This window comes from Bacillus rossius (assembly GCF_032445375.1).
Source record: "Bacillus rossius redtenbacheri isolate Brsri chromosome 4 unlocalized genomic scaffold, Brsri_v3 Brsri_v3_scf4_2, whole genome shotgun sequence".
NCBI classification, from domain to species: domain Eukaryota; kingdom Metazoa; phylum Arthropoda; class Insecta; order Phasmatodea; family Bacillidae; genus Bacillus; species Bacillus rossius.
This window is the reverse complement of record NW_026962011.1, coordinates 52,729,187-52,755,996: the sequence shown is the minus strand read 5'-3', so window position 1 is coordinate 52,755,996 and position 26,810 is coordinate 52,729,187. Positions and strand designations below refer to the sequence as shown.

Genomic DNA, 26,810 nt, shown 5'->3' with positions numbered 1-26,810 from the left:
AAAGTGCCGAATTACGGACAGCCTAGTTGAGACGTCTCACGCGTCAGTAGCCAATGAACAGGTGTCATTTCCGCGAGTATTTAAAGGACTTTGGAGTCTATCCTAGAGGTCAATGAATCCGCGAATTTTGCAGGTCCATATAAATCAGACAAAGTCCAAATCAGCTTTAAACCGAAGTAAAATAAATCAAGACCTTAACTTATAAAATTTATCCCCCCCCCCCTTTTTCCCAGAAGGGCCGGAAAACCCACGCAGTAGAGGAACTGACCACCGCTTAGGCGACTCGAGCTTAAAATGGGTTTGCATTTTTGATCAGTTGGTATCCACTTGGTAGTTTGTGTAGTTCGTCATCCTTGAACGTGGAGGTGACCAAGGATAATATGAGACTGAAAAATAATTTTTAACAGTGATAATTTTTGAAAAAAGCATTTGTTGGTAATGATAGATGTAGTTGTAAATCTCGGGAGGATGTGTGTATACGAATGCTATGCGATGGCCGAGGGCAGCGCGGCAAGATGGCGGCGGCTCCCGCCTCATGAATCATTCATGGCCGCGCTCGCTCGAATCACGTCAGCCACGGCCGCCTGCTCCGGATCCTCCGGGAAACGCAATAAACGTCGCCGCGGGGACGTTAGGGGCAGGGGGAGGGGGTAGGGGGCGGTAACCGGTTTATCAATAACAGCGTGAAATCCTTTGGCGGCGCGAGGCATTTGTCACCTGTACGCGCGTGGAATACTCTCTCCCCCTGCTCCCTCACCGCCCTTGTCAGGGGTGCCCCATTTTACACACCGCGCATAGCCCCGCTAAACCTAACTTAACAATTACGTGCGTAAACGCCTTGGCATTCTACCGCAATAAAACCCTAAACTCCACACAACACTGATACAGGAACTTGGAGCTCTAATTCGTCATCTGGAGCTCGCTCTAAGACCAAGCACGCAGGCACGTAAAGTTTTCACTAAAAAAAAAAAAAAAAAAGAATAACAAAACGATTAACCATTTGGGAGAAGTTGAATAAAATGCATTAAGGATTATTTTACAAGCAAAAAAAAAATCCTCTTTTTTGGCTAAAATATTTTCAACACAACATCCCTATTAATAGGCCTATATGTGAATGATTTGCATACGCTGAAGAGTAATGAGTAATTGCAGCTACGAACTTTAGATATTTTTGGTCTTGTCGTTCAAGTTCTTCAAAGGTTTTTTTTTTTTGGATATGTGTTGTTTAATTTTATTTTTCAGTCTTCATTTTTTTTCTGGCATTAGTATCTTTGTGGAAGACCCAGAACTATGTTAAGTTCGTAGACGTTTTACAGGCGTATTTGTTAAAATAGACAAAAATTGTATTTACTTTAAAAACAACTAATGCATTTTGCTGGTGAATAATACAGCTACATTACTCTCTAATCTTCAACATATGCGAAGCATTTACATAAAATAATAGGGATGGTCTGTTGAAATTCACAAGCTAGAATAATAATGTGTAGAGACCCGTGAATTTCGCGGATTCATTTCGTGTTATGCTAAAATTCAAATAATTATACCTTAGTGCTGCTTCTGTCATTGGTTCACTGTTAATCTGGAGGACTGGGGGCCAATTAGAGACCCTCACTCATAGAAGTGCCGAATCACAGGCCGCCCAGTCGAGACGACTCACAAGTCAGCAGCCAATGAACAGTTGGCATTTGCCCGAGTGTGTAGAGTGTAGTAGAGTCTATCCTGGAGGTCATTGAACCCGCGAAATTCACGGGTCTCTAATAATGTGTCAAATAATGACTTATTTATTTTCAGATAATTTCAAACCTGCATTTTACCATTACTACTTATTCATCAATGTAAGCCCTAAACATTTTGATAAGAAGCAAAAAAAAAAATACTAAAAGTTGAAAAGCTGTAGTAAGTTAGGTTTAGTTTACGCAGTTATTTATACTTATATATTTATTACATTATTGCTACGTTTAAACGAACTTTTATTTAAAACTGAGACAGTACAAACTATCTTACATCATTTTTCCTTTTTGTACGTTCAGAAAATGAACACCTAGGAGAGACCATGTCGCAATTAGCCAAGCGAAAAAGCTCAATACTGGCTCATTTGTGGCTTTTATCTGGTATCAAAATTTTGAAAAAACCTTGTATTAAATGTTTCTACAGCAAAACATCATTAAGAATCGTTCTAGGACAAACATATCACTAAGGTTCAAAAATGCATTACAACCACAGAGACCAGTGGGATTCAACTATGTATTTGCATTTGAAAATGTTCTGATATTGTTGACGCATTCATATCAATTCTAATAACTGTGCCTAGCTATACCATTAGTTTCAGATGGGTTGTTGGTCTGTACAAACAACAATAAGCTTTAAAAATATTTTATAATGACTATAATTTTGTATTTAATATTGTAATAATCGGTAGGCTGTAAAGTGGAAAAAAATTTCTCTTTGCTCCGCTCACTTCATTTTTTGTAAGTTCTTATGCGTTATGTGGAATGTATATATACTTTAAAACTATGTTACATTTAAAAATAATAATGTTGGAGGAAGACCATGGTTTAATATGAGGTGCCATGTTTAGGAGTGCTACCAAAAGCAATGCTTGCCTGTTGAACAGGCTTTAGAAGTCGCCCGGGGGTGGGAACGAGTTTCTGCCGCCGCTTCCACGGAAGAACGGAGCACTACTCGTGGGAGAGAATAAAAACAAGTTAAACCCGTGGCTGGAATAACGGATGACAACGCGTCGGCGATATTAATTACCGAGAAGGCAGCCGGCAGGAATCGCTTCTGCTAATGGACAAGTTGCGCGCGGGAGGCAGAAGTTGTTCTTTCGCGAGAGAGGCGTCGGCTGACTGGTGGCTGCGAGGAGGGGAGGAGCGAAGCCCCAGTAATTACCCCGGTGTTTGCGGTGGATTCCCGGGAAGCAGGCAGCGACGGGAGAAGTTGAACGTGTCACCACCCTCGTTTATAAACCCCTGGAGCAGGACATACTCGGTCCTGGATAGCATGATTTAAAACAGCGTAAAATAAGGAATAATTCTCATTGGGTAGCAAAGTGGAATTGAAGCACATCTGGTTCGCGTTGATGATTGAATTCAATGCCCTTGACACGCTTTCGACAATCCTAAGCCAGTTACATACATATACAAACAAGGAGAAACTGTGGTTACCCAATCACGTAAAAGCCAAGAGATGTGACCTTTTTACCGACCAATGAGCACTCTAAAATGGTTTGGTTATGTGTTTTTGTTCAGTCTAGCCTGGAGCCGTGGTTATACTTATCAGCTAGGGGCAGGCATTTTTCGCGAATAAATCTGAACGCCTATTAGACTGCAACAATGTATACCCGCACCAGTGGTTTCTTCCTTGTGATTGGCGGCCGTCTGCGAGAGAAGTCGTTGCCTTTCTTGACTGAGCCACTCAGAACGTGTTTGCTTTTGCACTGAATTACTCTGATTGGTGTTGTATGAATCAACATATACCTGAAAGAAATTCACCCAATCATGAAACACAAACGGTGCTACAGTGTTCTAACTTATAACTAGTCTCGGAATCTTTTCGCGAAATATGCATGGCCCTACTTATCACAGAGGAATGAAGGTATGCCAAATATAAGGTAAAGGTTATTGCAAAAAATAATTGTTTTGCAATCCTATTAGAGACTAGTTGCGTAACTAGTTGCTGACGGGAGTGATTTCTGTTTCGTGAAGAAACTTCCCCATTCTTCCAACCAGGAGCGCGGTATTTTTCCAATATCTACGTTACAATGAAAATTGCAGGCAGATACCTGCGGTGTAAAATATTTACAGAAAAATCTTCAGAGAACAAGGGATATATTTGTGTGATAATTTCTTATAGGAGAGAACAAAGCATGCTGCCCTTTCTGCATGATTAGGCATAAAGGCTCTGTCCTGGGACGCAACTACATAGAGTTCTCCCTAACCCAGACCCCTCACTAACAAATACACTTAGTTTTAGTTGGATTAGAAAGATAAAATAATCATTGGGAGTGAATGTCTGGAAGTAAACTTTGAAGATAAAAGTACCATGGGGTTATCGGAGCCATTGTTCTTTGGTACCCCGACGCAGGACGGGCGAGCATCTGAGATGCCGAAGGAGGTTTACGTTTCATGGCCGAACCTCGACTGTGGGTTGACGGAGATTGTGAAGAAGCTTCTTGTTGGGAATCCACCTGCTCCACTTCCTCAGCAACATTCCCGAGCTCAAGCACACTTGTACTTTGGTATCACTGAGAGTCCACAACGTCCATGTTGCTAGTTGAGACTTCTGGATACTAACATAATCTTTAAAAAAAGCTGTGGAGCCAATTTGACAATTATGCAAAGCTCGCAAGTTCCTTACGTACGAGTTCCAGTAATATATAAAAGTAGTTCCAGTCAAAGGTTCCAGTTTGAGGATTTAGGATGGGGTCAATGAACCACCATCATGACATCACGGTGGCCATATTGGATGACCTTTCCCTTCAAAATTTGCCAAACATTACCAATAATATGCCAAAATACGCCAAAAGTCCAATTTTTGAGTAAAATCCCGCAGAAAATCTAAAAATTAAAAAAAAAAAAAATTTAGAGGGGAATAAACGCGTAAAAAATTATAAATTTGAAATGTCTCAACAAATATTTGCCTTAAAACAATAAAAAATTCCTAAAAGCGGCTTAAATTCCTTATCGGCAAGCCGCCCTAAGCCGCTGAGGTCATGACCTTGACAATTAGGATGTCAAGGCTGGCATTATGAAAATTATGATGTCACCGTTGCACTGTTCGTTACGGGCGCCCTCTTGAAAATCCGTAATTATTGAGCTAGAAAATCGGGAAGAATTTTAGAATTCATAAAAATAATAATAATAATTCATTAAATTTTAATAAAGAGATTTTTCTGTCATTTGAAATTTCTTTAAAATCTGTAATTTTCATTAGGAAATTTTGGGAAAAAGTGTAATATTTATAAAAAAATAATTTAATTAAATATTGATGATACAATTTTAAAAAAAGGTACTGGGTTCAAAGGTGGCGAGGTTATTCGAGTAAAGATGGCGACAGATCCTACCTCCACGGAAGCTACTGGCAGACTGACCTCCCACCACTAATTCCAAGGAATATATTACGTTAGCCAGTATGACATAATGGCTGCCATCTTGTTTTCATCTGCTGGAGTCCATCTTGGATTCGACAAATTGTTTCCCTCTGCTAGAGTGCGCCACCATTTAATTTTTTGGATTATAGTGCATAATTATTTATTAAAAAACAGTTAACTGTCACGATATCCGCCATCTTGTTGGCAGTCTTGGCCGTATCTTGAAAATCTGTAATTATTTAGTTAGAAATTCGGGGAAATTTCCCAAAATTATCAAAAAATCGCTATTAAAATAATGATTTATTCTATCGATTGCTGTTTTTGGTTCGATCCTTGACTGATGAAAATAAATTAAGGTGAAAACCACTTATTTAATAAAACATTTTGAAAAATCTTAAAAGATGCATATATTTCTTAGATTCCAGCCTCCAGTAATCTAATAATGATATAATGGCCGCCCTCTTGAAAATACGTAATTATTGGTCTAACCTACAGTTTGGAAAAAAAATCCGAAAGTCATCAAAAAATCAGCAATTGATTTATTGATTGATTCGAAAAAATTTGTCCGCGGTTCGATACCAGGCGGTACAGAGTTAATTAAATTGATCAATTATATATTAAAAAGTCTAAGGTCCGGAATACAATAACTAAAAAAAAAAGCAGGGCAGAGAAGAAAGGAGTTACCACACATCAAGTGACAGTCAGTAATGTGGTGAGGACCACGTCATCGATATCCACCTGCCTACTTTGTGTTTTATTTCGCTCTTGCATAGAAAAAATAAATTCCAATTCACGTGAAGTTAAAAGTATTCACGTACCAAAGGCCGAGCGAGGCATGTCTGGCGTTGAGCGACTCGCAAGCCTGCCGAAGTGTCAGGAGACCCAGCTACTCGCTCCAGCTACTCGCTCCAGCTACTCGCTCCAGCTACTCGCTCCAGCTACTCGCTCCAGCTACTCGCTCCAGCTACTCGCTCCAGCTACTCGCTCCAGCTACTCGCTCCAGCTACTCGCTCCAGCTACTCGCTCCAGCTACTCGCTCCAGCTACTCGCTCCAGCTACTCGCTCCAGCTACTCGCTCCAGCTACTCGCTCCAGCTACTCGCTCCAGCTACTCGCTCCAGCTACTCGCTCCAGCTACTCGCTCCAGCTACTCGCTCTAGGCGCGCAGGCTGTCGCATCCCGCCCATCAGCCAACACGTGACAACATGCTTGAAGTCATAACCCAGTACATGAAAAGTACTTGTTGGAATCGCTTCAAAGTACGGAAAACGGAACGAGAGTGGAACACTTCCCTACCAAGGTAACATATGTGCCACGATGCATGCGATCTAGCACAGAGTCTAGCCCAGGTCATATGTCACAAAAAAAACATCGTCATGAATAATAAGAAACAACAAATCTCCACACAGGCCAAGCGTCTCCGAACCAAGAGGTTTTTTTTTGTCGATACTCGGCAAACATTTTAAACAGAACATGTACAATGTCAGGCGTATAGGCCAAGTATCTTCGAACCAAGAGACCAGGTCATGGCCTTATTACAGTCTTGTTGAAGCATATTCATCAAAAAGGAAGCAAATCCACATAAAGGAAGCACATTCAAAGAAGGAAGAACATTTAGAAGCACAGTCAACGAAAAGGACGCACATTCGACAAAAAAGAAGCATATTCGACAAAATGAAGCATATTTAGAAGCGCACACAAACAGAAAATGTATCACATTTGAAAGCAAATTCGACAAAAAAGAAGCATGGGAAACATTAAAAAAAAAGTATTTGTATTACAATAACTCAGTGGATTTTTCACCCAGTCATTCTCCTCGTGTTGTCTAGCATTCTTTCCCAAGATAAATTCTTTGCTGCAGAACTTACACCTGTGACCTTTCGATACAGCTGCAAGCAACCTGCCAGTATCCATCTTAGCTTGTGAGACAAATATCAAATGCAAAACTGAGAGTTTTAAATGAAAACCATTACTTAAATATTTGTTAATATTTCGCCAATAGATGACGTCTTATGTTGTATTGAGATAAATATTATTTATTTTTATGTGGGATGCTCCCTCACAATCGCAAGAGGAGGGCTTCGCTAGACACCAAGGAGAAGGAAGTTCGTCTTACATTTTAGTGTTTCTCAGCTGTCTCAAGGCATAGTAATCGACTGAGTAATGTTTCTCTTTCAGCAAAAAAAATTAATTGTATATGATTATTAGTTTCAGAAATATAGACGTGCCAAATCGGATGATTCTTATTGATACACTCTGTATTATATTGCGTTTGAATTCCACATGATAAAAAGTATTGTTAGTACTGATTGTTTAACAGGAATCCGCCAACTAAACGAAACTATGAATGCAACTGCAAGTCTCATTTCGAAAAGAAAAGAAAAATGCATGCAGTGTTGGTTTTTCAGAAATAACCCGAAGCACACGGAAAGCACCAGCAGAAGTACTGTCACGAATATTCAGGAGCGCTCAGAGAACACCGACAGCCGTCATGCCAAGAAAAAAAATCAGAAGCACTCGGAGAAAACCAAGAGAAGGCTTGAATATCCAGGTCAGTGAATGTTATATTTTGTCGATTAATATATATATATATATATATATATATATATAATGCCTTGCATAATTGTTGAAATATGCACATGCATGACACATATATAAATATGCTAGGCACGTTACTTTATAAAACATGTAAGCATGCGTCACGGAAACGAGCAGCGGGAAGCGACGCCGCCAGCTGATGGAGTTACCGCGGGGCAGGAGGAGGGGGGTCCCCAATTAGCGCAGCGCCCCGCGACTACCACCGCCAGGAGAGGGTGTCCCGCGCCGCTGTTTTCCATTCCCGCGAAAACTAGATGTTTCTTTTAATTTCCTTGCGCCCGGTGCCGGCGCCACATCAAAGGAGCCGCCAGCCGAGGGACGGCGGCTCAAAGAGAATTTAAGGGGACGTCGGTTTTGAGGCGGCGGCTAGGAGGGGGGGGGGGGAGTGCAGAGCTGTAACCTTTCCTCTCAGACCAGGTCCTCAAACACAGAGGTAAAAAAAAAAAACCGTGCCCGCATTACTCTTTCGAGTAAAAAAAAAATGTACCTACCTCCTCGGTACGACTTTCCCAGAAACATTCGAGCTAAGTCACTATTTTTCTTACCCGCTGAATGTCATCAGTCAACGGAAATCTCGAATTAAAATCGTAACAAAAAAAATCTTACATTTTTGCGTGCGCGCGCACAGGCATGAAAACAACGTCTCACATCTCCGCACAAGGCTGATGTTTTGCGAACGGAGCGTAGAGCCGGCGAGCCCCGTGGCTTTGATTGAATGCAAAGCGAGGGAAGAGTTGCGCAGGTGGAATAAAAAAAAAAGAAGGAAAGATCGCGAGCGTTGGAGGGGTCGAAGGAGCTGGAGGCGGGTGGAGAAGGAAGAACAAACGAGGAACAAACAAATAGAAGAAAACTTTCCAAGAGATTACAAAAAGACTCTAAGAGCCGTGATACGCACGTGGTCGGGCGGCGGGGAAGGCTAGGGCCTCCCCTCTCCCCCGCGTGGCTTTGTAATTGATGAGGTAACCTCAAAGGCCGCGGAGGTAAGGTAAAGGCGCGGGCTCCGAGGACGGCTGGCGCTGCGGGACCAAGGGAGGGGAGGGCGCAATAATAAAACCAGGCGCACCACATTCCGTGTTCAACCAGAGACCTCCCCCACTATCATAACCCCCCCCCCCCCCACTATCATCCCTCGGACGAGACGGCGGGGTGCGAACCGCGGCCCTTCTCCTTCATTGCTTCAGATCTCAACAATTACAATTTTTTTTCCTAACCTAACTAAAGACTAGATGTATCTGGTTTAGGGAAGACTCTAGGTGCGTCCAGGTTTGAGTCTTCACGCCTAATCATGCCGGGTTTCAGCAATGCACGAAGGGTAGCATGTATCGTGTGTTTCGTTCGGGGATCGGCCGGACATGGCAGCGATTGAAGCCATGACTAACTTCCCTTGTCTTAGCTCTAGACTATAATTAGTTTAGTTGGGTCCAGGTAAAACCTACATAGACCTAGGGAAAACCCTGGGCTCATTCATGAGGGGTTAAATATTGCAGTCACTAAGCAGATAGGTTCAGTACAGGACAAAACAATATGCTCCAGGAAGAACAGTTGGTCAAGGGCAGAAAATTTCAACCATGCTGGAGTTTGGGCTTTTTTGGCCAGCATTGGTGCATGTGCGCATCTGGATGTGTACCAGTGACGCATGCGCCCCTGGTGGCGGGTGGCAGTACTCGTCACCCTTAAGGCAGCCAGTCAGCGTGTGTGCTTAGAGCTGGGATAGAAGACTGTGTCCAGAGCATATAAAATAATTGTGTTAATTAATCGCGAGCTGGCGCATCGGAACTCACTCCAGAAGGGACAGAGTGGTAGATCACCTGTCGCCGGTAAAAGGCTGTCGCCACTTAGCGAAATTATCAATTGTCATTGCAAAACCCTAGCCCAGCATCTACCCTTCAGGAGTTAAGAGTTAATTAAGATAAAATCACCTAACAGCGTGTTGGTGCATCGGGATACACTCAGTAAAGGACAGAGCTGCAGTAGAAGGCAGTCGGTTAGAGACCATCACGAGGCCCCAGCCTCAACTTCTGCGTATTTGTGATCTACGATGTTGCACGTGCTGTAGAATAGCTTAGTCTTATATTATGAACTGCCGGCATAGGTACTTGTGTTGAGTGTGCCAGTATATAAGCGCGCATTGTCCAGCTCAATCTTAAAGCATAGGGCAGAGTTCTCTCGTCAGACCGCAACCACAGGGCTTTGGTCGGCTCGCGGGAAGTTGCTGCGCTGTGATTGGCCGAGGGCTCTCGGCTCAGCCAACCACAGTGCACCACGGTGGTCGGTGCGCAAGCAAAAATTTCAGGACGTTTATATTTCTGTATCTCGTCGAGGTCGTACCTGCCGAGAGAAGAAACAAGTGGGGTCAGATGTGTTTCTCATTGGCCATGAAACTGTCCGTGGTTCGGACATGGAAATCATGCAATGTTTCTGTGTTCGTCTCGCGGTGTAGTGCCTCGACTGCGGTGTATCTGGGGGCGTCTGTTTTGTATTCGCTGCAGTTTCATGAGGTGCGTGTCTGCGGCAGTAGCCACACTGGGGCTGGTATGCAGTCACTGGTTGGATGTACTGCCGACGCGCCTGCTCTTTACTGGGTAAAGTGTTCACACTATCCTGCATGCCTCCCCTCCTTGAGTATATGTGAGTCCGCCACAGTAGTTTGCGATCCACCTGGACACAAAGGTATTTCGCATATTCCTTGAGGGGAATGTGTTCTCCAAACAGGGTTAGTTGATGCCTGTGATCAACTGGCGACAGATTTCTGCGAGTGAACACTTTATTCACCATGCCGTGCACCACTGCTGTATTGCACTGAGCGCTATTTGCAGTCGGTCAGTGGTTAATTGTAGGTTATGGGACCTATTATACAGGACTGTGTCGTCCCCTTAGCAGCCTAGTTTCACAAGGCGATGCTCTAGCTTAAGCATTTCACTTACGTAAATATTAAATAGTACAGGGCCTAGGATGCTGCCTTGTGGCACGTCTGAATGTATAGGTTTTAGGTCTGATTTAGAGCCTTCTGAGGTGACTCATTGGTACAGTTTATATATTAAGTCTGTATGAAAGACTCCGTCAAAGGCTTTTTCTACTTCCAGGAATGTAGCCACTACATGATCCTATGTAAGGCGAACGAGCTGTTGTGCTGTGGAGTGGGCGCTGTGGAAACCCAACTTCTCATCAGACAGGATATTATTCTCTCGTACGTCTGTGCAGTCCATGCAGTAGTAAACACTCGGCTACTTTCGAAAGTTTATTCAGTAGGTGGATTGACCTATAGTTTTGCCGTAGAGTTTTCTTTTTTCCCTGGTTGGTGGAAGACTATTACATTGGCTTCTTTGCATTGAGATGGGAAGCAGTGTAACGTTAGCATTGCATTAATACACGCAGCTAAGTATCCCAGGCCGTCGTCTGGAAGTTGTTTGAGAACGACCAGCCTGGATTCCGTTGTTCCCTGGGGCTTTTCTGTACTCCATGGGTTTAGTTAGGCTTTTAATTCTCTTGTGCTTGAGTTGGCCATGGCTCTGCGACAACTGGCTGGTGGAATTTAATACTCAATTCCTGTATATTATACATATGTGCGCAGTGAATCGCCTGTCACAGGAATGGTTGTTCGGCTGGAAAGCAGTTTCCAGTGTGTTCGCGAAGGCTTCTGCCTTGTCGTGGGGCTAGACAGCTATTCCAGTGTCAGTTTGTAGCGGAGGGTGTTTTTACGATTTGTCGATGAGGCGTCTAGTCAATTTCCAGGCGCTGTTGTCCTGAATATTGAGATTCGCCCGTGCTGTCTCGTCACAATACAGTATCCTCTGAAATTACAGACTGTATTTCGTTAATTCTTCGCTTGGTTTCTCTCTGCCTGCGTCGTGTGTATTCGCGGTGTAAGCTTGTTTTGGCATATGTATGCTGGCAGTTTTTTATGCACTTACCTAATTTCCTTTGCTATGCTGGCCTGGATTTTGTCTGAGTTCAGTGATCGCCGCCTCGAAGGCGTCATGGTTAGTAATGTTAGTTTCAGTCGCGTTTCGGAGATTACTTCTTGAGTAATTTTGAAAGTCCCTCCGATTGGCATTTTGGCGGGGTGGGTTCGGTGGCATGCTGTTTAATCTACCGGCATCATGAGTGGACTCTGAGGGGGCATGTACCTGGTAATTATTATTCAATTGGTGGTAATAAAGTAGCCTGCCATTTGCTGTCGAGCGTCTGCAGTTCCACTCCTGAAGCTTGGCAGTCCTCGCTTATATACTCACAGTCGCTGGAGTAATATGCAAGTCAAAACAACAACCATTTACATTAATACATGAGTCAAAATAGCATTTTAAAAAAGAAGCCGATTTAATGAAACGACACACACTCGACAGAAAGGACACACGGACGTGACGACATAACTCAAAATGGCGGGATTCAAGATGGCGGAATACAATAAGGTGGACGTGACTTCATCCTATATGGTCACCTAGGTCAAGGTCAAATGTCCCAAGTGGCTTAATGACGGCTTGATGACTTTGAATTTAAGCCACATTGGGGAATTTTAGTTTTTTTTAAGGCAAAAATATTTATAGGAATTCCAAATTTCGAATTTTTTAAATTTTTTACTTGTTTTCTCCTCTCAAAAATAAAATTAAAGAATTTTCATATTTTTTTATTTATTTGTTTTTAGATGTTTGGCGGAATTTCTTTTCTAAAATCTGGAAATTTAAGCGAATTTTGGTAAATGTTGACTCATTTTTTTGGCAATTTTGGGTCAATTTTCATGGTCAAATATCATGTCTGAGGTCAAAAGCTAAGTTCAAGGTTATCCAAGTGGCCACCGTGACGTCACAATCCATCATGGCGCCTCACCCAGAGCCCAGGGCTCAGACATACATGTATGTACTTTTTAGGATAGCCGGAACATAATCAAGGGTAGCGCATATCACCCGATATAGTGAGCAAATAAAATACCATAACTTAAAATCTTGTGCAGCTGTAGGTCTCGCGATATGTACATTTCATTAGCGCTACACCAGTTCTTGCTATCGATCGTATCGATTCTTAAACAGCAAGAACTATTTTCTGAACGAAAACTATCCATACTATGCTTTCCCTTCATATACATAGTTCTCGGTTATAAAATAATCGTCTAGCAATTGACATTATTAAGTTCTCCGAGTAATTAAGCAGTTTTTAAGTTCTTAAAGCAATATAAACTCTTCAAAGTAACATTTTTTTTTGGCGGGGGGTAATTATATATAGAAATGATTTTGCTGCTATTTTAATACTTTGATGAATATTTTTAATGAATCAATTATTAATGCTTCTAAATTAAAATAGCCAAACTTTCATTTTAGTTACTATTACCCAGACATAACTTCCCTCCAAATATAAACGAATATTCATGCGAGCATTTTATTTATGTAACACATCTAACACAGGAGCGTAGCCAACGCAGAATTTCATTTGGGAGGGGAGGATCTAACCACTTTGCCCACTGTTTGCTTTCAACTTTTTTGTTGTTGTTAGAAATGATAGATTTGTACACATTATTTAAGAATTTGGGGAAAGGGGGGTGTGGTTATAAATTCCCGTCCCTAGCAAACACCATTGAACTAATCTACCTTTAATTTTACAGCTGTAAAAAAAATAAATCCTAAACAGCTCGAACGCGGATTACTGAGGATCGGATGAAAGTATGTTCCTGTGACTGGCTCCTTCGTCGCACGGGCGCTTGGCCGGTTGTCATCCGCCGCTCCCCAGTTTTCCTGTTACCCCGCGAAGCTACAAAGAAGCGCCGCGAGATAGCGCGTGCGTGCGTGTGTGTGCGTGTGTGTGTGAGCGTGGAGGCGCTCTTTCTCCAAGGTCGCGTCGCGAGACGCCAGGGGTCTTAATTACATTTCGAGCTGATTTCCCTCTCGCTTACGGCGCCATGCCTCTAGCCTCTCCCCGCACCCCCATCCCTCCCCCACCCGCGCGTAATTCACATTTCCGTCCCAGTGGCGCGCGCAGTCTGACGCGTCTAGCTACCTCCCCTCGTCCCAGCGCCGCACTTCCCCCGCGTGCGGGAGTGGGTGGGAGTCATCTCGTGAATGGGACGGACATGAGTAACAGGAAGCAGGGAGGAACGCGCGGCGCGGTCCACACAGTGGCGGATCCAAGGGAGGGCACCAGGGGCAAGTGCCCCCCCCCCACGAAAAAACCAGTTGTCTGCTACATTAATATGGCCGACAAAAATGATTGTTTCTGAAACCAATTAAAATATTTTAATATAATTAATGAATTATTGTAGAATCATAAAATCTGGTGGTTGGATGTTATGTGTGTGTAGTGTGAGTAGATTAAATACAAATTCAATAATTTTAAGACATTTTTTCTCTGGCTATTCTGCAATCCCCCTCCGAGGTGAACCCCTGGATCCGCCACTGCTATCACATCTGCGCTCTCCTCCTCTGCCGGTTCCCCCACCACGTTCCTGACTACTCCCCTCGTGCGTTCGGAAGTTTTCGTAACGCTCAAAATTTTTAACCCCATTAGCGAAGAAGTTTCACTTCAAAAATGTACTGTTTTATTTTTCTCGTACATTTAAAAACAAACTTTGATTTTAAACAATTCTTAAACTTGAAGTGTGCCGATAATTAGGTAGTTAATGCAGCTTGAATGGTTTTCCAATTGGACGTTTGTAATCTGAGGTAGGTATCTGGCATGTGAAAGTGACAACATGGCATACGAATAGGACCTAGCTCAATGCTACCTTGTTGAGCTACACTCCGATTGAGAAATATTCACGCCTTTTAGTTAAACTTAACATATGTGTACTCGTGGGCTCGTAAATACAATAGGGTGTGTAATTTAGTTAATCAAATAGTTCGTGACAAATAATTACCCATGTCAAACTAAAGCGTGAAAAGCATTATACCAGCAGAAATATGTAGTTACACAGCTAAAACAATACTCACATAAAACTGTTTAAACGATACTGATTTACACAAGTAATTAAATTAATAATACATACATGAATGAACAATATTTTCTTCGAAATATGGCCCTGTGGCACGGTGCACAACAATGAGCTCAAACCTCGTTGTGTTGCCCTCTGCCCAAACACTCCCTTACTAGATGCCAGCAAGTCAGACGCAGGCGGGTCCCTACCGCCGCGACCCGCCTATCCCTGCAGCATGGCGGGGTTCCACCTGAGCCGCACTAAGCCACGTGGAGCCCGCTCAAGGCTGCTCCAGCGACCACCGCCCGCACCAACGGCCCCGGAGTGGGGATAGCGCGACCCGCCTATCCCTGCAGCATGGCGGGGTTCCACCTGAGCCGCACTAAGCCACGTGGAGCCCGCTCAAGGCTGCTCCAGCGACCACCGCCCGCACCAACGGCCCCGGAGTGGGGATAGCGCGACCCGCCTATCCCTGCAGCATGGCGGGGTTCCACCTGAGCCGCACTAAGCCACGTGGAGCCCGCTCAAGGCTGCTCCAGCGACCACCGCCCGCACCAACGGCCCCGGAGTGGGGATAGCGCGACCCGCCTATCCCTGCAGCATGGCGGGGTTCCACCTGAGCCGCACTAAGCCACGTGGAGTCCGCTCAAGGCTGCTCCAGCGACCACCGCCCGCACCAACGGCCCCGGAGTGGGCATAGCGCGACATCCACCCCCAAGAAACATCAGTGCACTTGAAAGAGCGCGAGAGAGCAAGAGCGCAAGTATGCTTGCTTCATTCCCTGCTGTATACTCTATACGTACTTAACGATTCCCCTCCTCTTCCGGTTCCGTCGACACACCCCAGGGCTATTTCCCCTTATGCGATCGGAATTTTCGTAACGCTCGCAAATCGCAAATTTTTGCTCCATCAGAAAAGAGGTTTCACTTCAATCATTCTTTTAAAGAGCTAATTTATCTGATTGAAACGCAGTTAACTCCGAGATGCGGACGGCGAGGTATGGCCTCCGTGGGCGGCTCGGGGAGGGGAGGGGAGGGGTGGTCTCTTTGCCGCGCCATGTTGGGTATACGCCCGGAACTATGGCTGAGTTGTGGTGTTTTCAGTGCAGGAACAGTTTGAATTACTTTATTTAAAAAAGGTGAAAGTAACTGTTTTGAATATTGGAGATTGTAATCCATGCTTACCATGAACAGACGTTATCAAGCACCACTGCTGCTATGTTTTGAGTGAAGGTGAGGTTAACAACGTCACAGCTCGCTGTCTCCCGCATGCCGTCCCCCCCCCCTCATTCGACTACGGGCCCTGGACCCTAGATAGGAGACGGCCCTCTCCCATAATTTCACAGTCACTTGCCATATTATAATTGTATGGTTATTTCTTACCTACACTCGTTTTAGAAAGTTATTTAACCTGAAAATACAGGGTGTAATTATGGTTACTATTTTATAAGTCCAAACCAAGCTTTGTTTATAAAATTATTTTACTTTAAAATAACCACAGCAAGTATTTATACTTATTTCACACACTAAGATAAAAATGAAAATAGTTACAGAAAAAATTAAATTAGTTGTAGGTTTGTGAAATCTTCTAAAATTACATTGGATCAAAAAAATATTCAATATGTTTATATAGTTTGTAGATAATGATGATAGTTGAACATTTAAAAAGAAACAGGGCTTGTGGCGGCAATGGTCTCCCTGGCTGTCCCCACGCCGCGCGGACAGCGGGCAGTTGGGCCGCTTTGCTCCCACAGCCGGCCCGGCTGCGACTTGATGACGCTGATGGAGGGGGGGATGATGCCTCCCGCCCCCACCACCCCCTCACCCAGCCTGTCTCGTGCCGTCACGCCTGCCTCTCGTGCGCTGACATAACCACAACCTTCACATTTACTGTGGAGCAACTGCATCGCTGACATCGCAGTATCGCAGTGACACCGGGTTAGCATTCTTGCCCAGGCATATGTGCTTTGTGTTTTCCCAGTACTTCCAGCAGTTGTAGTTCCAAGTATTAACTGCACAAATTAATAACTACAATAAAAAGAAAGTATTTTTTATCAATAACATCAATAAAATATTTAAAATTGTGAGCCAATCTTCGTTAAGGGCGACAAAAAATGCAGCATTGTTTTCAAAAAAGTATTTTATTTATCAAAAAATAACCATAGCAATGTGTTGTATAAACTTAAAATATCTTTCTTCTAGTATTACAAAAAAAAATTCACGGCAAATGGTTTCCAAATTAATATTTTGTAAAATTACAAAAAAAAAATACTGTGAATGCGTGTAACGATAGTGAATATGCATGACGGGAGACGGAATGGTTCCTCAGAGAAGAATTTGAAAGGAGAACTCGGAGCTAGCTGAAGGTCGCGACTTGCGGGATAATTCCTCTGGATTGCGAGACCAGCGTTTCACCACTGCGCAACCTTGTTTGATTGGTGGCTAAACAAACACAACAAGAGACAAACCTACCCGGCACTAACCTGCGTGCAGTGCCGAGGCTTGAAAGGTGAGTCATTCATGGATACGACGGTTGACGACGGAAACCATGAACCTACGGGCGGGATGAGATCGGGACCAGACGACACATCACCTTCGTCGGGTTGAAGTCATTACTTAGAAACATACAAGATAGAATTTTCTAAGTTATGCCTGATATAAGTTATGTGTTTCTATGTTATGGCTATTCTAAGTTGTGTGATTCGGCATTGTGATTTTATAAGTAACGTGTTTATATGTTGTGACGGTTCTAAGTTGTGCGATTCTAAGTTATGATGTTTCTAAGTTAATCGGTTTGGCGTTACTTGTTTTTAAGTTATGAAAGTTCTAAGTCCTGTGTTTCTAAGTTATGTGTTATGAGTTGTTTAAGTTATGATAGTTCTAACTTATGACAGTTTAAGGTATGGATTTTTTTGTAGAGAATTATAAGTTATGACTGTTCTAAGTTGTTATATTTGTTCTATTTTTTCTGTTCTGTTCTATTTGTCGAACAGTTGGGCATGACACTGGTGCTCCGCTTCGGCCCTTCAAAGCTTGGGCAATGGTTCGCCACACTATCAGATGAAATACGCGAATTCTGTTGGTACCTTTTTTTCCAGTTCATAAAAAGAAACAGATATAAACCCCGACACTTCAGGTTCAGCCTCGTGACCTTCCTGATAATACCTGAGATAAGATTGTCTGCCAATACACAGACTACAGAAGCTTTAATTTTGGCACTCGGGAAAAAAGGAAACACAATGGACAGAAAAGGAAGGGAAAAAAACACAGTATTTCAGATGAATATGTATATGGAATGTACACCAAAAACCACTTTGAAAACACTGCTATCAGCTTATATGGTACCGCGGCCTTAAATCCCCTTTCTTGGTTGCAGCCGCCTTTGAACAACTAAGACATCTCGAATGACTCGAATGAAGTGTCTACTGTTAACTACAGCAAAAGTTCTTTTTTATAGAACATCAATCAGCCCTTTAATCCGCCGCCTACCTGCGGTAAGTAGAAACATACAGAGCTTTACAAATACAGCCGTTATTAGTAAACTCTTGATCATTTTGTTACACGGGTTGACTACGAAAATCATTTAAGAACCGGTTTGCATCCTTGTAGGCGTTTCGGTTAGTGTATTGCGTTTCTAAATACTATTGCATAAGCCGTAAATATAACTTTAAAAAAGTATTTTTATGGTTTTTTATAGCAGGAATATCAGTAGTCATATCAAGAACTTGGTAACATTATAAGGCTGCAGAGAAAATATGTGTGTGCATCCAAACCAGCCTAGATCTGTGAAACATTTTTCTCTGGAACTGCATTATTAGGTACAGCTTATCCAAGAAAAAAATACAAATACATTCACTCAGCATTTAGATCTACAAGGCCTACAGAATCTGACTCCAGAAATCAATAAATAATCTAATAATAACTAAAACCTATATTTTACATATGTAAAACGTGTAATTAAGAAAATCTAGTATTGCTGGATTTTTGCATTGACCCCTCCCCCCCCCCCCGGAAGTAAAGCGAGATGGTAAACACCTTAATTTGGCAAACCATCTGATATTTCTTCATTTAAGAATCTTCTCCACATGTGCTGGCGAAACGTGAGAGCAGTTGAATGCCAGTGTAGAGCAGACATGTTATCATGAAGGATCTGCTCCGGGTGGAAGACGGCGCAAGACTTCGCCCTGAGACGCGATCAGACGCGCAGATAAGGGTCGCAGAAGTCGTCGATGAATGAGCGGCGGCCGAGACTCGTCAAAGCGCGCCGAGAGGGGGGAAGCTCCCCGCAGGGAGGGGGAGGGGGCAGGGACGTGGAGCGACCTTTGAAGTGAGACGACATCCCGCTCAAAGTGGTCAGACTCTTAAAGACGCCCGGCCGACTCGGCAAGTCGGGGCAGAGACTAGACGGTCTCGTTTGAGGTCCATGGTGGGGGGTACACACGCGCCACCGCGGGACGCGGCAGAATTTCTCATTCTAATTTCTGTAGTTGGTATTCCGAGGGCGAAGCTGGGAGCTGAGTGACAGAGTGGCTCTTGCGACACGGCTGAGTGCTCCGCCAAGTGGCGCTAAACCGGGCCGGGAACATTAGCATTCGCCTGCAGCTTGAGTTTCAGGCCGCAACTCTTACAGGGCCTACGTGAAAAGGCGTGCCTAGACTCTAAGGTGGAGACCAGACATGTTATTGGACCCCTCAGTCGAGAAAGGTCCTCGTAAATTGGAAAATAATTCTGCGCTGAATTTCATAAAAAACAAAAGATTATCTGTACTGAAAATGGCTTTTGGCCATCACAGGGAAAATGTGTAGCAATGCCTTTCGTTGAAATGTCTCACTGAAGTAAATATATAACAAACTAGAATTTCTTAACGCATCGAATTGGCGGTACTGGGACAAGACAGATCATAAATTCACGGGTAAGAATCCGAATCCAGAATTACTGCGAACTCTATTTCATGTTAATGTACAAATTTACAAATATCTGTAATGTTACATGACTATTTCTTAGCTACAGCGTGGAGAAAAAAGAATTGTGAAATATAAGCGGCTCTGAATATTTGCGATCCTTCACCACTTCCTCTGTGGTGTGTAGTTGCAGGTCTGTTGGGACACCCGGTGACTGAGATGTGGTGAAGGCCTGTGTTAGCATCCCAACGAGCCGACACCTCAGTGTTTCGGAGGAGGCTGTCTTAAACGACGTGTTGATATTTTTCGTTTTTCATCATTATTTTTTTAAGGGCTCTCTCTCAAATTTGACTCGATACCTCCCTTGGATTTTTTGTGCTTCTACAACTATTTTTAACATATATTCACTTAGTGTAATATCATGTGTGAAAAATTGCGCAAGTGATAGTAATTACAAATACTTGTGCGCAATTTTACAGCCATGATAATACACTAAGTGAAAATCTGTTTAAAATATTTTGTAGCACAAAAAGAAACCCCAATGATGTGTCGAGTTAAAATTTTTATAAAAACCCTATAAATATGTATTGAAAAAAAAAACAAAGTCAAAATGGCATGTGAGACCGAACCTTAAGTGTCTTTGCAAAACCGTGCGTCGTATAAAAATATCAATACTTTTAATTTTACCCCTGTGTCACTAATGACTTAACTGTGAAATAGACTCAAATCCATAAATAGGCTTACTTAGGTTTTTATTTTATATTAATATCTGCTTACTTTTTTCTGTTTACAAATATTAGTTGATACTTTATTTCATTTAATTCTATTGCAATCTGAAAGTACTTAGGACTGATATCTCCTGGAGTGAGGGCGAGTTGTTACCTGTGCAGCTGGTCGTGTTGGTGTACAAACTGCGTGTGGCACTGAGGAGCACGGGGGCCCTTGTTGCGCGGACAGACGGCGCGCACTCGCAGATCCCCGGCTGAGACGTCGCCGCGCGCCGCGAGATGGCTTAAGTAATCTCAGCTGAAAGCTTCGCAGAGTGCAAGAGGAGAAGAACTTCCAGGGGGGAAGAGGGGTCATTAGCGTATCTTCCCCCCCCCCTCCCCGCGGTGACCTCCAGGGCTCGTGTGCCGTCGGCAGGCCAAGTTCGGCTCTGCGTAAAGCTATTTCCAGAATGTGATATTCGCCGCTCTGGAAAGAAACCTGCTACATCCCACATCAAATTTTATCCAGAGGTAAGACCGTGTATTTCTCGCGAGAGCTGTGTGTATGTAACATTGTCGGTGTTTCTTGGTTGGGTGGGTTTATTTCAGGCGCATGTCTACTGTCAGCCAGCCAGTGAGGCAGCACACTCGACCTGAATGGCCCGGTCAAACAGGGCGATGACTTCTCTGGCAGGCGGCCGCCAGTTGCAAGGGAACAATCACTATCGCAGGCGCACCTCAATGCAGTCTAATAAGCGAACAGATTTTTTTCGCAAATAATACACGCCCTTCGTTATTTGCCATGTTCTGAAGCCTGTGAACACTAATGATCACCTGAGACCAGAAATCAACGCGAATTTCGCAAATTTCCAGTCCTTAAAAGTTGTTATGTTGTTGCCTTATATGTGGCCTTGGCTAGCCTCACAACCCAGCAGTTATTACCTTCTTCTTCCCACTGGGATCTCAAGGGGGATCAAAGACCAGAAAAGGCTCAACATAGACTTTCCTGTCGCCTCTGTCGCCTCTGTCGCCGCTGTCGCCACTGTCGCCACTGTCGCCGCTGTCGCCTCTGTCGCCTCTGTCGCCACTGTCGCCTCTGTCGCCACTGTCGCCTCTGTCGCCTCTGTCGCCGCTGTCGCCACTGTCGCCACTGTCGCCTCTGTCGCCACTGTCGCCTCTGTCGCCTCTGTCGCCTCTGTCGCCTCTGTCGCCTCTGTCGCCGCTGACGCCACTGTCGCCTCTGTCGCCACTGTCGCCTCTGTCGCCTCTGTCGCCGCTGTCGCCACTGTCGCCTCTGTCGCCACTGTCGCCTCTGTCGCCACTGTCGCCTCTGTCGCCTCTGTCGCCTCTGTCGCCTCTGTCGCCTCTGTCGCCTCTGTCGCCGCTGACGCCACTGTCGCCTCTGTCGCCACTGTCGCCTCTGTCGCCACTGTCGCCTCTGTCGCCTCTGTCGCCTCTGTCGCCTCTGTCGCCACTGTCGCCTCTGTCGCCTCTGTCGCCTCTGTCGCCTCTGTCGCCACTGTCGCCACTGTCGCCTCTGTCGCCTCTGTCGCCACTGTCGCCTCTGTCGCCTCTGTCGCCTCTGTCGCCTCTGTCGCCGCTGTCGCCTCTGTCGCCGCTGTCGCCTCTGTCGCCTCTGTCGCCTCTGTCGCCTCTGTCGCCTCTGTCGCCTCTGTCGCCACTGTCGCCTCTGTCGCCTCTGTCGCCTCTGTCGCCACTGTCGCCTCTGTCGCCTCTGTCGCCTCTGTCGCCTCTGTCGCCACTGTCGCCTTTGTCGCCTCTGTCGCCACTGTCGCCCCTGTCGCCTCTGTCGCCCCTGTCGCCCCTGTCGCCTCTGTCGCCTCTGTCGCCGCTGTCGCCACTGTCGCCTCTGTCGCCGCTGTCGCCTCTGTCGCCTCTGTCGCCTCTGTCGCCTCTGTCACCACTGTCGCCTCTGTCGCCTCTGTCGCCTCTGTCACCTCTGTCGCCTCTGTCGCCACTGTCGCCTCTGTCGCCTCTGTCGCCTCTGTCGCCTCTGTCGCCACTGTCGCCTCTGTCGCCTCTGTCGCCTCTGTCGCCACTGTCGCCTCTGTCGCCTCTGTCGCCTCTGTCGCCCCTGTCGCCTCTGTCGCCTCTGTCGCCGCTGTCGCCCCTGTCGCCTCTGTCGCCTCTGTCGCCTCTGTCGCCGCTGTCGCCGCTGTCGCCTCTGTCGCCTCTGTCGCCGCTGTCGCCTCTGTCGCCTCTGTCGCCTCTGTCGCCTCTGTCGCCTCTGTCGCCTCTGTCGCCGCTGTCGCCGCTGTCGCCTCTGTCGCCTCTGTCGCCGCAGCGAGGCCTGCCCGCTGGCGCGCTAAGTGCGTGCTGTAATAAAGTGTATTTAAATATGTTGTGTATAAATTTACTCCTTAAAAATTTTCAACAAAAACTAGCATATATTGGTGTACTGTTAGCAAACAAACCAACATGGCTTTGTTGACATCAGCACCATTAAGCAGCTATGTTGGTAAATCGCAAGAATCTGTCTGTATCGTATACTCAATATGTGGTTTAAATGCTATATTGTCACAAAGAGACGAAAATCAAATTGATAATGAAAAAATTCTGCGTTCTTATGGGGGCTTCGAGTAGTGAACATATGTTTTACGTATTTTTGTGCGTGTGTTTCACCACGAGAAATATGGCCGGTTGCGAGAATTTGTTTAGAAAATAAATGTAAGAAACCTCATTTTTTCAGATGATTTTTTTTTTACATTTCTAAGTGAAAATAATGACACACAACATTAGTAGCATCATTTTATTCCACAGTATTAATTTACGCAAGTTTATAAGTGGGAGAACAATAAACTATTATTTCAAAATTCTGAAAAACTAAATTAATCTGTATTAAATATTTCCTAAAACCTTCAAATCTGGTTTGTAGAAATCCTACACTTATTAAGCAATATTAATAAAATTTATATAATTTTTTCTAAATATTAAATAATTAGTTATTTAAAATATATGTAAAAGATTATTAAATTTAAAGTAGTTTATAAAAAATCTGAAAGAAAAAAAACTTTTTATTTTATTTTAAATTTCTTATGGTGTCAAACGTTTCATGTGACCTGTATCTGAGTTAACATGTGTAAAATAAAAGGATTAGGCCTACTCTTACAAATTTGTATTGAAACACGTATTTAAAATGCCTGTATTCATCAATGATATTCGCAAGATAACCTCGAGGCGAGTCTAGTTAGCATTCATAAAACCGTGGAGAGCGCTGAGCTGCGCAGATTGCAGCTGCACTCACTTCACGGCGGGGTCGTGACGTCATCGTGCGGAGGGAATCGCTGATCGCGCAAGTGGGTACGAACTCGGGCAAACAAGGGGGGTGCGTAGTCACAGGGAGGGTGGAAAAGGGTGAACAGCTCACCGAAACTTTAGGCACGTCTTCTTTTACAAGAATGTGACATCAACCTAAAATCCAAGAAGTAGTTAGTGACTCTGGCCAGAAACACCAAAGATCTGTATCAGAAAATAATACCACTAAAAAGCTAAGCATCAATTTATTTTTTTAAATATTGCGAATTGAAAAAAACGCGTGGGTTCGTGGTCACTACACAAAAATGAAAATTTCAAAAGATAGAGGTATAGGAATTTGTGCAAGTATATGAATAAATATACGAGTGTGCTGTCATGAAAGTGCTCAAGAATGCAGTGCAAGTGAGCAGTGTGCTATACTGCAAACATGACCTTGATCAACCCACACCTGATCATTGCAATTTGAGTTGTCCTGTAAGCATTACGCTGTCGTGACGCTCCGATGACATCGTGGCGGCTGTAAAGCATGTTGGCTTCAACGACGAGTGCAGGCGACACCGCCACACATTCGGCCTGTTCGTGCTGAGTGGCGCCTCGCCTAAAAGCTGAGTGGCGCCGGGGGAAGTACAACTCCAGCGAGAGGAGTCCTTACAAAAACATCTCCCCCTTTCAGGAAGGAACCGCGCAATCCCGGGACTGATTGACTGCGGAGATTGCCTGCCGCTCCGTGAAAGACCCGCGCGAGGCAACACTGCTCCAGCGCGCGCCGTTGAATGGGCCGACTGCTTGTTTCTTGCGTGAACAGACATTTAGAGAAGAGGCTCGCCATGCGTTTCTGCCTGTGGCTCAAATACCGCGGAATGTCTTGGCATTTCCTAGAGTGCATAACGCAAGTCTCCCGAGACTGTAATAAGTATGTAAATGTATCAAAACATGTAAACAGATTATTCAAAGAATAGTTCTGCTCATGAGTAGAGACCTGTAAAATTCGCGGATTCATTTCGCGATAGGATAGAGTCCAAATACTTTTGACATTATTTTGCTTCAGTGATTGGGCCACAGTTTATCTGAAGGACTCTGGGCCAATGAAAAATCTTTAACAGAAGAATTAGCGAATCACGATCATTCCAGTCAACAGGTGTTACGAGTCGGTAACCAATCAGCAGATGTAACTTGCACGAGTGCATAGAGGATCATGGAGTCTATCCTTTAGGGATTTGAAATCGCGAATTTTTCCGGTCTCTACTCATGAGTTAAACGTGCCGGATGTAATGGGTACGACTCCCAGTAACTCCCCATTGATAAAATAGGGAAATGGATACACCACCATTTCTTTGCGGCTTGGGGGTGTTTAGGGGGGAGCTACAACAAGAGGCTGATGCGACCCATCCCAGCACCATGGCCACCCATTACCCCTTAGCCCATCCGGCTAGCCTGAGACTGACTCCATCCTGAGAGTATCACGTGGAGTCTAGTCGAGTCTGTCACGTCTCTGGGACCCTCGGAGCCTGTGGTCTGGCTGAAGCCCGTCCAGATGTTACGACCCAGCTGTCCCAGCTGTCCCAGCTGTCCCAGCTAGTGTCGCCACTCACTGCGTCCACCCGTCAAGGGAGTGCGTATTCCTGTGTTAGGTACCTTGACCAAATAAGGCCCGGGTCCAAATAAGGACCGTCATTGAGTTTACTAGGATAGCAAAGAGGTTTTCACCGGACGAGACGTGCTGCGGACAGCCTCTGGCATCTAGCGGTCAATGCAGGTACTACTTGTTGGGACGCGAACTGTTCGCCATTTTACATGCATTAGAGACCAGCAATGAATTCGTAGCGGCTGTGGTTACTAATTTCGACGAATCGTGAAAAACGACTTCACATTAAGGTAATGTAACGGACACAAAGTATCTATATACCATTTTAAAGCCCGTAGTATACAGAATATGTTAGTATGGTTATATATTCTGAACTCTTGTTGTGTATTAAACTGTGAGTAAAACACTTAATGAAAGTAACTCCAAATAAAGCCCACACTGGAGAACCAAATAAGGCCCGCGGGCCTTATTTGGAACATCTGTTCTAAGCGACCAGAACCACTAACCGCCAGTGTATTTCATCACCATGGAGGGCACCTCAGCAGGAATCCCAGTATCAACACTTGTCGTCACTCTCTATTGCATAGATTTTATATAGCACTAGCGGGCTTGTGATTATTTCTCGAATTTGGTCACTTTATTGGTAAATTAATGTGATATTTAATTCAATTATCTTTTTTGTATTGATCAAAAATTGAACCAAATAATGTATCGATCGAGTCAATCAGTAAATTAAAAGGTGTTTTTTCTTTTCATGAATTTTCACAAGTTTATAGCAACAAAAATTACAAATGTTCAAGATGGTAGCCAAAATGGCTCACAGGGTGACGGATGCCATGGTATTAAATACGACTGCACTCTAGAGGGTAAAAATTAAACTAATATGGCGGAAGACGAAAAGAAAATGGCGGATCTAATATGGCCGCCATTACGTCATGCTGGATGACGTAATATATTCCTTGGCATTAGTGGTGGGAAGTCAGTCTGCCGTGGCTTCCGTGGAGAAAGGATCTGTCGCCATTTTTAATCGAATGACCTCACCATGTTCTAACCAAGGACTCTAATATGTAAATACGTTTTTTTATTAATGATTCATTAAAAGCTCATTAAAATTTTTTTTTTATAAATTTAAACTTTTTCCCTAATTTTCTAGTTTAATAATTTCGGATTTTCAATATGGTGGCCGTAACGAAAATTATAACGATCTAGAATCCAAGATGGTGAACGTAACTAAAAGTGTAATGTTCCAGAATTCAATATGGCAACCGTAACGAAAAGTGCAACGTTCTAGAATCCAATATGGCGGCCATGACATCCTAATGGTCCAGGTCATGACCTCGGCGGCTTAGGGCCGCTTGTCGATGCGTTATTTTTAGCCCCTTCGGAGACATTTCAAGCCTCTAACAATTTTTGGTGAATAAAACGGGAAATTTTCCCTCAAAGCGGGAATTTTTCCCTCAAAAAGAGATTTTTTTTTTAATTTACTTACCCTTTTTTTGGCGAAATTTCCCCCCGAAAACTGGAGATTTTGGCGAATTCTGGCTAATATATGTCATTATTTTATTCGTTTTTGGCTATTTCTTTGGCAATTTTGAAGGTCAAGGTCAAAGTCGTCATCCAAGATGGCCACCGTGACATCACAATACAAGATGGCGGTCGGCACAGCGCACCACACCCTGCACTCTGTTCCATGAAGTACGTTTCTATATACTACTCATTATAAATCATGCTGTAATTTTGTAACAATTATTTTTT

At 44.1% G+C, this 26,810-nt stretch overlaps 1 protein-coding gene across 1 annotated transcript in view; it reads right to left on the bottom strand.

The window, feature by feature from the left end:
* Nucleotides 1-24,920, bottom strand: part of LOC134541862 (fibril-forming collagen alpha chain-like) — a 36,700-nt gene extending 11,780 nt beyond the window's left edge. Inside the window, exons 1-3 of the mRNA XM_063385562.1 lie at nt 24,916-24,920; nt 21,208-22,487; nt 16,299-16,435 (exon numbers count right to left, since the gene is read on the bottom strand). Of these exons, the coding sequence (XP_063241632.1) occupies nt 16,299-16,435; nt 21,208-22,487; nt 24,916-24,920 (1,422 nt within the window). The remainder of the gene's footprint in view (nt 1-16,298; nt 16,436-21,207; nt 22,488-24,915) is intronic.
* Nucleotides 24,921-26,810: the final 1,890 nt, after the last annotated feature.